Here is a 10,081-nt window from a genome sequence, read left to right on the forward strand (position 1 = left end):
CTATGATCTTTTATGCTTTTGCCCTTACTAAAATCATCTATAATAATATTGATGTTTAATTATAGCATCTTTTACCTGTACTGGACAAAGAAACATTACTTAATTTGAATATATAGTAATGTGATTTGTCGTTTTCTCAATATTCATGAATATTTGAACTAGTATGAGTGCATTTAAGATAACAACAACTTTCTTGTAACGGTAATGATGATGTATTTTGTATTTATATACACAGTGCAATGATATATATTGATCAACAAATATACTAATAAATGGTTAAGATCCCCATAATCTATAAATGTAAGTAAAAAGATGGATGATATAAATTAACAGCCTTCATAGTAAACTTTGAGTTCTATTTAAGGAAACTTAATTAACTATCTAAATGTATCATTTTGGTCAATTAGATATAAATTATTTCTCAATTTGTTTCTATTACTTTAAAATGTTCTTTTTCCTTTTTAGTACATTAATGTCATCCATCCAGATAACTTGTTAATTGTGATAGATTTCATTATCCTCTTCATTTCAACTATAATTTGAACCATATAAAGTTGAAAATTGTATCAAATCCCCATTCTCTAAAGTAAAACAATGAATTTCTTTTTTGAGTCATATTCTCTTTTTCCCACCATTTATTTATTACATTGTCCAAAAAATTCTCGATTTTTTTTGGGAACCATTTCTTCTTCTGAGAACATAAATAAATGATTTTCTCTAGACAATTATCAATTTTATTTTAAACTAATAATTGTAACAATTAAAATTTAACTTTTTATAAATTGAAATAGTTTGTGACTATTTTCATTTGATTTCATTTTAAATTAGTTCAAAATAACCTGAATTAACATTATTTATCTAAAAAAAAAATCACTAAAATAGAAAAAAAAAATAATAACACTCAAATTTAATGGAAAACTGCTATTGTCTATTTGAGTCTCTAATTAACATTAATTTTTGCATTTAAAGAAGTCATCATATGGACCTAAATTGATTCTTATAAAAATTTACAATTAAATTAATAGCATCATTAATTTGGAGTTTTAATTAATGCAAGTTGGGTATAAATTAATATTTGATATAATTTTTTTCATGCAAAATATAATTAAAATTGGGGGGCATTTTAGTAAAAATAGGAGTTAACGGAGTTGCTTCTGTCCGATGGAGTGTGTTATTGTAGTTACACGTCAGCAAATTGTCATTTTTGACGTCAACATTCTCATCCTTCTCCTTTTCTCATTAGCAATCGAATTTTCTTTCTCCGTCGCTATCTCTGTTTTTTTCTTATTAATTTATAAACAAAATTAATTTTTTTTAATTAATCCAAAAAAGGCTTAGTATTTTCTTGTATTGATTTGATATTTGATGCTAATCTCGATAACTGAGAGAAGAGAGGAACCTGATGCTGGAAGAGCAGCGAGAGAAGCATCAATAGAACGAACGATTCCAACTTCTCTGCAAAATTTCAGAGAGTTTTTCGTAGTTCTTTTGTTGCCTTCTTCTTGCTTTCCCCTCTCTTTTTCAATGGGTAATTGCCTCGAAAAAACTCACTCTAAGGTCGATAACTCTCTCAACTCCCTTCCTAATTCAGGTAATTTCTTCCTTTCCCCTGTTTCCTTTTCATTGTTGATTCCATGGACTCCTTTTCCCCTTTCTTTTTCCTGGTGGGCTTCTTTATTTTTGCATTTTTTCGATTTTGTAACTTTCTGGGTTTCTTTGTTTCGGTGTTTCGCGAAATGGGTTTTCTTCCATCAACGCCTTGTAGGGATTTTCCCCCTTTTTCGCCATTTTGTAGCTTCCTGAAATCCCATTTAGCCTTTAGCTTTCTCTTGGAATATTATTGGGTATTGTATTGCGTTTTATGATATTCCCAAATCCCATGTATTTCTTAGCTTTGTAAGTTGAGTAAACAATCCATGGTACTGAGAGATCTTAGTGCTCAACTTGTAAAGCCCACAAAGAATTTTTCTGTTTTTAGGGCAAGTGGATTTTCGTTTAAGTTTGAATTGTTCTAGTCTTTTGAATATCAAGTTAATGAAAATTCTAAATGATTGGGCGATTCTATAAATTGAATAAAATATGACCTTCATAATTGAACACAATGTATCCCATCTTGTAACGGGATTGATGTATCAACTGGTGGGTGAAGTTTTCTTTTCGAATAATGTGGTTTATCATTTTCATTTTGTGAATGTAGTCTAAGGGTACGTAGAACAAATACCTATTAATCACTCTGAGATTTTTTATTGATCATGAGCCTGATGTCGAAGGTATTGCAGATGATGGTATGATGATAAATTTAGGAAGGAATAAATTGGAGTTGGTAGGAGGCAGATAGATGGTGATTGTTGGACAAATGGTGACGGTGTCCAGTAAAAGCCTCCTACTGTCTCCCAAGTTTTTTCGGTGTATGAAAATGCACAAGGAATCATATTCCTTTCGTACCTGTGTGAATATTAACTAAACCTAAGCTAAGTTGTAGTAGCTAAGGAGTTTTGGAGCAATCTTATAGAAAATATTGTTTATGGTTGATGTACTGGAGTTTGAGAGATGATTGAGTGTAAATTGGCCTCCATATGAATCTTTCTCTAAATGAATGTGATAATGAGTGTAACATACAGTATACTTACTGCAAACATTTGAACCTAGTGGGATTCGTCAGTGTGAATTGATGCAGAGACTTGGTGTGTAAGAGTGAATGTGTCTAACTTTTTTTATTGTTATCTTTGTAAAACTGAATGGGTCTTACTTGACTTTATCCTTTTTCTCTCTATTGTGGTGACTTTTTATTTGTAAGATACAATGCAATAATTACTTGAATAAATTAGAAACAGGATTTGCACAAGGGATGTATGTGCTTGTTAATGAGCTGTGGCTTAAATATTGTTTTTTGAGCTTCTGTATCAATTGTTGCTGCTTGGTATAATTAAGGTTAGTTTAGTTTTGTTCACTATTAAGTCATTGTAATCATCATCACTCTTATTCCATGCAGAAGAACCAAAAAATCATGATAGGAAAGGTCATTCATCTGCTTCTTTGAGAGCTCCATCACTTGGTGGGAATACGCCATCTAGAGGTCTTCAAGTTCATAGATCTGAAGGTGAAATATTGTTGTCTCCAAATCTGAAAGCCTTCACATACAGTGAGCTTAAGAATGCTACTAAAAACTTCCGCCCTGACAGTCTAATTGGAGAAGGAGGTTTTGGTCATGTTTACAAAGGATGGATTGATGAACATACACTTGAAGCTGTGAGGCCTGGAGCTGGAATGGTTGTTGCGGTGAAGAAGCTTAAACCTGAAGGTTTTCAAGGACACAAGGAATGGCTGGTAGTTCACTCTTTCTTGTTGACATGTCCTTTTGATCTTTCTGGCTTAATAGTTTGCTTTATAAATCAGGTTGCTATTGATTGCAGTCTGAAGTAAATTACCTTGGTCAGCTTCATCATCCTAATCTGGTTAAACTAATTGGATTCTGCCTTGATGGGGATAGCCGACTTTTGGTCTATGAGTATATGTCCAAAGGCAGCCTTGAAAATCATCTATTTAGAAGTAAGTCGAATGTTTTGGCTAACTGTAACTGGAACCTTGCTGCAATCATTTACCTTTTTGTGGCAATGTTTTTACTGTGTTTAAACAGGCATGATAAACTCATTATGTAATTGATTAGGTTCTGAACTTCGGTTGTTGTGTGTGCAATGGCATTGAATTTTCTTAATTAGATCTGTCATTTCAATAATACAGGGGGTGCTCGACCACTTTCTTGGGCAATAAGGATCAAAGTTGCTATAGGTGCTGCTCGAGGGCTTACCTTTCTGCATGACTCTGAAGAACCAGTTATCTATCGGGATTTTAAGGCATCAAACATCCTTCTAGATTCTGTATGTCATTTATATCCTTCATGGCAAAGACTTCTGTTATTTAGATCTTGTGAAAATCAAAACGGGTACAAGTAAATGAAATACATAGAAATTGAGTGACAGAATAGCAAGTAGAGAGAAGATTAACTTCTTTTTCCTCATCCACCTTCTAATCTATTAAATACGAAGAATCAAGAATTTAGGTCACAAGCACAAGCTATTGTGAATGTATAATTAAAATTCATCTGTCCAATTAGTAAGTATGAAATTATTGTGTGTACACAGGAATTCAATGCAAAACTTTCAGATTTTGGTTTGGCAAAAGCAGGCCCAACTGGTGATCGAACTCATGTGTCCACTCAAGTTATGGGTACTCAAGGCTATGCTGCTCCAGAATATATTGCCACTGGTATGTTTTCTGACCCTTTTAAGAATCTTTGTTTTTCTTCAAGGTTATTCTAATTTCTAGTAAGGAAAAGGATATAATTTGCATAAATATGATTTGAGTTTATTCTAGATATCAGTCTTATATGTGGAATTACTGTAGGATATGTGCAATTTAAAGTTTCCTATAGGCATTGGTTCATGGGCATTCTAGATCATGGATTCATGGGATGTCCACAGTCCATTCCCCTTGCCCCAATATGTATTCTCATAATTACTCAACTTCCTGATAGATACATTGAGCTACCAAACTGAGTAATTTGACTTTTTCTTCACCATCTTCTATTTGGATTCATTGCTAAAGTTTGGATCTGCCTGTTTGTCTGGTAGATGAAATCTAATCATAATAAATCTCTTAGGGGAAATCATTATTGCTTTTTCTCTTAAAGTGAATTGGTTGGCAAATCCTTGAGAAGTTTTCCAGCTACTAGGATAAAATTAGCAACTACTTGTCTATGAAATCTGTCTAGACACTACAGATTTCTAAATGTCTGTTTCAAAATACAGTGCTTCAGCAACCGGGCAAAAGATGTTCATTTTAGAGCTTCCCATTATACATTACATTTCTGAAATTTTATTGTAGCAGTTGATGTATATATCTCTATTCTTCCAATTGCAGGTAGGTTAACAGCTAAGTGTGATGTTTATAGCTTTGGGGTTGTGCTGCTGGAGCTCCTCTCAGGACGCCGTGCTGTTGATAAAACTAAAGTCGGCGTCGAACAGAATCTTGTGGAATGGGCAAGACCTTACTTGGCTGATAAGCGCAAGTTATTTCGGATAATGGACATTAAGTTAGAGGGTCAATACCCTCAAAAAGCTGCTTACATGACTACAGTCCTTGCATTGCAGTGCATTCGAGAGGCAAAATTCCGACCACAGATGTCTGAGGTTTTATATGCTCTTGAACAGCTCCCTCTGGTTAAGCATGTCCATAACCAAAGAGCAAACAGTCCAGGGCCGAAGTCCCCGCTAAGACATAAGTACCCTTCACCTGTAAATTCGACTACACCAAAAGCAAGCTCTCCATTACCATCCAAATGATAACCATAGGGACCTTTGAGAAGGGAGGGATCATCTTTTTAGCAATGACCCAAGTAAATATATATTTTTGACTTAGGCACGGTTGGTTGGTAGACTGTAGCGGTCAGAAAAATCTCATTCCCCCTTTCGTCTTTGACTATACATTGAACAAGGAAAAGAGTCCAATGTTTTGACTGAAGAGGATGATGATGATGATGATATATATATAGTCATCAGCCTGATCAATTGTTTCTAATCTGCCAATGAAGCTGAGTTTGAAATTGTTGGTTTTGATTCTTGTAAGCAACAACAGCACAACAGTCACAATTTGTTGGGTTTTTATAAAGATGAAGTGGCGCTGAGTTTGTTTGGGGGGAATCTTGGGCAGCTGCCATAATAAATTTTGTAGAGAGAATATTTCACCTTTACATAGAAGGGATGGAAATAATGAGTAGCATCAGTGATTAAAGAGAGTTGGTTTAGTTGGCATTTTACCATGAGGGATTGGTGTTCAGAATTTGAGATTTGATAATCAAACCTTAAAATATCATGGAAGGTTTCTATTGGCTCATAATTTCTTATGTTGTAGGCAAGCCAACCAACCAAAGCTCAGTTTTTGTTGTCTTTGTTCATTGACTAATCACACATTGAAAAGCAAAAGGTTGTCACAGTTCAGAATTAGAGATTCTGTCATCTGAAGTAATCGATTAGTTTGAATAGATTTAAGTTATTTTAGTTTTTATTGTTAAAAATTGGTTTCAATTTACCTTCAATTATTGTTCTTATAACTTGGTATTATCATCCAAAATATTTTGGCCATGTCAGATGTCCATGAAGATTTGAGTTGAGCAAGAAATAGAAGAAATTGGTTGGGTTTTTGGTAAAAGTAAATAAATGGTTTAATGAGTTTGAGTATTAAATCGAACGAATCAGGTCTCCTAAGGTGAGGTACATATGATCGACCCTTTGGGTTGGGTAGAGTTACTGTAGACAAATCTAAAAAGGAACACTTGGCAGGGAACTGCCCTTTTAGACGGGCAAGAATGTAGACTAGACGTCAAATATTAGAAATCACAATATACGGCAAGAAAAATCATATAACGCATGTAACGACCCGACCTTTTGAGTACTCTGATAACGGTCGTTACTCATGATTACACATTTACATTCAAAACATTTTGACCATTGAGGAAAATAAATTTCATTAAAATAGTAAAGACAAATTTCCAAAATAAATAACAAATAAGTAAAACCCCCTAAAATAATGAAGAAAAAAATAACTTAAACAAATAAAATTTTGACCAACATCAAGTTTCAAATCAAAACTCTTAAATAACTTGAAAACTTAAACTGAGCGGAAGCGATTTACATGTCCCATATGGCACGATCACAGGTCCCTCTCGTCACCCGCCGGTCCGTTCCTATCATTACTCGAAAAACATAAATTAAGAAAGATTGAGTATAAAATACTCAGTAAGTGATCCCATTACCGGGATCAGGCTATGCATCCACGAGTTGAAAATGATGGGCCTGTGGCCCAAACAACTACATCTGTCTTAGATGATGAAAAGAAACCAAAAGACGTACTGTTTTGCCTTGACACGCATGTCTAGCAGCTCATAAGCACACCGTCAAACATGAAAATAATATGAACGTGAACCCATCAACTCACGACCCGTAGGCACATCGTCAAACATGAAAAATAACATGAGCGTAAACCTGTCGGCTCACGCATGTCTAGCGGCCCATAGGCACACTGTCAAACATGAAAAATAACATGAACGTAAACCTGTCGGCTCATGCATGTCTAGCGGCCCGTAGACACACAGTCAAACATGAAAAATAACATGAACGTAAACCTGTCGGCTCATGCATGTCTAGTGGCCCGTAGGCACACCGTCAAACATGAAAATTAACATGAACGTAAACCTGTCGACTCACGCATGTCTAGCGACCCGTAGGCACACCATCAAACATGAAACTAGACCCGTCGGTTCTCTGAAATAAAACATGCGTCAAGGCGAGACGGTAAACTACCCTATTGGTCTATTCATGCATTACATACATAATTTCAATACTGATTAAAAATTCAAACATGCTCATAATACTTATAACTGTCGTGCAACAAGTATATCACAAAGACAAAATCATGCTTCTAAAGTCCATTAATTAACTTTGTAAATCTAATCTAGGCCTGGCATGAAGGCACCGGTAATAGTACCACTTACCTCAACTTGGTCACAAAAGTCCATGCAAATACCATTGGAAAACTTGAATCAACCCAAAGTTGTGGCTTAATCCAAGACAAATTCCAAAACTTGATTCAGTTAGCCAATCCCTTAATAACTTAATTTCCCCATTATTACTCTCAATCGAAAATCAATAACTTAATTTTCTCACTATTACTCTCAATCCAAAAGAATAACCAATCAACAACTTACCCAAAACTTACAGATGTTTACCAATTTTCTGCAAAACGGAAAAAATGGTCTCTAGCTTGATGGTCAATGCCTCAAAACTTCCAAATCTTGAATCTAAGTTTCATACCAAAGAGAGGTTACTAATTTAACCCAAAATCAAATGGGTGAATTTCACCTCCCAAATTATAAGGAAAATAAGTCTTACCCATGGTTTTTCTCAAGATTCCGGCAAAGATCGAGCAGTGGCAGCACCATTCGGTTCGTGGCTACCATAGATAGACAGCGGGTGTTGCTGTCGGACGGCATAAATTGTTTAGGCTAGCGGCTGGTAGTGAGGGTCTTGCATGAGGAGGGTTTGCTAGAGTGAGAGAGGAGGAATTTCTAGTTTTAGAGATTTTATTCAGTAGCGATTACGAATAAACCATAGCTTCAAACAACAATCCAACCGTTCAAAATAAATTCTATATGTCTCGAACAGACTGACCAAATTTGAGCACGATCCAACGGTTCAAACTTTGGAAATCGACAATTTTGTGGAAGCTAGTGCTGAAAAATCGAATTGCTTTCTCCCCAATTTTTGGCATCTGTTCACCCTCATTTAATTTTAAAAAAATCTAAATTCTTTTATTCTTTTTTTCAAATTTTGAAAATATAAATAAAATATTTTATCACAATATCTCCAAAATCTCCAAAGATTCTATTAAATTTAGAAATCAATTAACTTTTCAAATTATCTTAATTTAGGCTTCAAAAACCAAAATTAAAGGGCATAAGATCCATCAATTTGATATAAATTAAATCCTTCCAAATATTTAAATCAATTCAAAACCACATGAAATTAATTATCACTTAAATTTTTTTTGTAAGTACCCTAAAATCCAAAATCAAAGGGAAGCAAAATTTAATATTTTCAAAATAATCAATTCGAATATCTAATCAATTAAATTCAATTTAAACAATAAGTTTTTTTCAATTATTTCAATTTAATCCCAATTTTTCAAATAAAAGAAAAAATTAAACTCAATAATTTTAGATAGTTAACTTAAATTTTTCTGAAATTCGGGATGTTACATTCTTCCCTCCTTAAAGAGACTTTTGTCCTCGAAAGTTCAAGTCCTTAAAGGCTCGTGATACTTAGTTCTTGTCTCATCCCTATGTTTCCAAATCTCTTCTTCAGACCGATAATTCTACCAAAAAACTTTTAATTAGCACTAACTCCACGTTTCAGAGAGTATTCACCTCCTACCATGAATTGTATAACTTATCTGAGACAATATCATGTTACTTTTTGATCTTAAAACAAACACATATCACCATTTAGACCTCCCATGCACAAGTATGAAAATCTCACTTAAATGAAGCTCTTGAAGTCCCCATATACTGTAGAGCATTTGTCATTCCAAAATACATCACCATAACCTCATAATAGCTATAACAATTACCTGATGTTAGTTTCTAAGATAAAGACCTTCATGTTGCATACATCTATATTGAGAATGTTCACACTCCATAGAGTGGGTCACCTCACTGTCCATGCAACAAAAAACATATCTCTCATGGCATCTCAAGTCCAGGATTCAGAATTCGGATTCGGCAACTAATTACCCTTCCCTTACAACCGAGATATGCTATCATATTTAATCTGTAATAGTTGATACAAAGTCGCGTGAATCATTTTTTTCCTAATAAACAAAGCTGATGTGCTCCAAGGAAAAACATTAAGGCACATATAAAACACTTTGCTAAATGGTTCTTGTATCAGTGACTTAGGCTATTCCAACTCTACTAGAGTCCTTCTATGAGGAGCCTTAAAGATAGGAGTTGCTCGCAACTCAAGTTCATCTCTAGTGCGAAGAGTCATTCTGGGATATTTACTCAACCTTAATACTCATATAGCTTGTTTCTTACTTGGAGCTAGATTACTTTCACCTTCAAATCAAATCGATGGTTTCATTAATTCCTTGTTCTAGATATTCGTGTCCACAATCAAAACCTCTAAACCTTGCTAATACCTTTCAACATCTTCCCTCTCTTTAACGAGGCCTTACCCCTTCCATTTTCATAGTTTCTAGCAACTATTGCTACTAAACATCCTTTCATAAAACGTTATTTCCTTCGACTCCACTATAATTTGAAGAAGATTGCTAAGCACTCTTCCAACGCGTGATAGTCTAGCTTAATCAAATTCTCATGACGAATAGCTTAGGCAGGATATCCATTCAACCAACAAATACTAAGATCCATAGTTCCAAATAGTAACGAGATTGTTCATACCAACTCTAAAGGTTCGTAAACACATATTTCCTATCTTGGACACCAAACCAAACTTTTGTTCTTAAT

General features: G+C 34.4%; 1 protein-coding gene across 2 annotated transcripts; it reads left to right on the forward strand.

The window, feature by feature from the left end:
- Nucleotides 1-1,354: 1,354 nt before the first annotated feature.
- On the forward strand, nucleotides 1,355-5,895 carry LOC120083681 (probable serine/threonine-protein kinase PBL3). Of its 2 annotated transcripts, XM_039039521.1 has the most exons (7): nucleotides 1,357-1,591; nucleotides 2,993-3,100; nucleotides 3,183-3,327; nucleotides 3,414-3,549; nucleotides 3,742-3,878; nucleotides 4,143-4,266; nucleotides 4,921-5,895. In XM_039039521.1, exons 3-7 carry the CDS (start codon nucleotides 3,268-3,270, stop codon nucleotides 5,340-5,342), a joined length of 879 nt encoding a protein of 292 aa, XP_038895449.1. In that variant the 5' UTR covers nucleotides 1,357-1,591; nucleotides 2,993-3,100; nucleotides 3,183-3,267; the 3' UTR covers nucleotides 5,343-5,895. The 2 variants fall into 2 exon arrangements, with proteins under 2 accessions (XP_038895448.1, XP_038895449.1); XM_039039520.1 differs by having other exon boundaries at nucleotides 1,355-1,591; nucleotides 2,993-3,327.
- Nucleotides 5,896-10,081: the final 4,186 nt, after the last annotated feature.

The sequence above is a fragment of the Benincasa hispida genome, chromosome 8, assembly GCF_009727055.1.
Source record: "Benincasa hispida cultivar B227 chromosome 8, ASM972705v1, whole genome shotgun sequence".
Classification (NCBI taxonomy): Eukaryota; Viridiplantae; Streptophyta; class Magnoliopsida; order Cucurbitales; family Cucurbitaceae; genus Benincasa; species Benincasa hispida.

Bases quoted from the DNA above. Each gene is read 5' to 3' on its own strand.
- LOC120083681 (XM_039039520.1), top strand. From the start codon at position 1,366: ATGCTAATCTCGATAACTGAGAGAAGAGAGGAACCTGATGCTGGAAGA. The intron at 1,592-2,992 runs GTAATTTCTTCC...TATTCCATGCAG, and splicing joins CAACTCCCTTCCTAATTCAG to AAGAACCAAAAAATCATGAT. The intron at 3,328-3,413 runs GTAGTTCACTCT...TATTGATTGCAG, and splicing joins AAGGACACAAGGAATGGCTG to TCTGAAGTAAATTACCTTGG.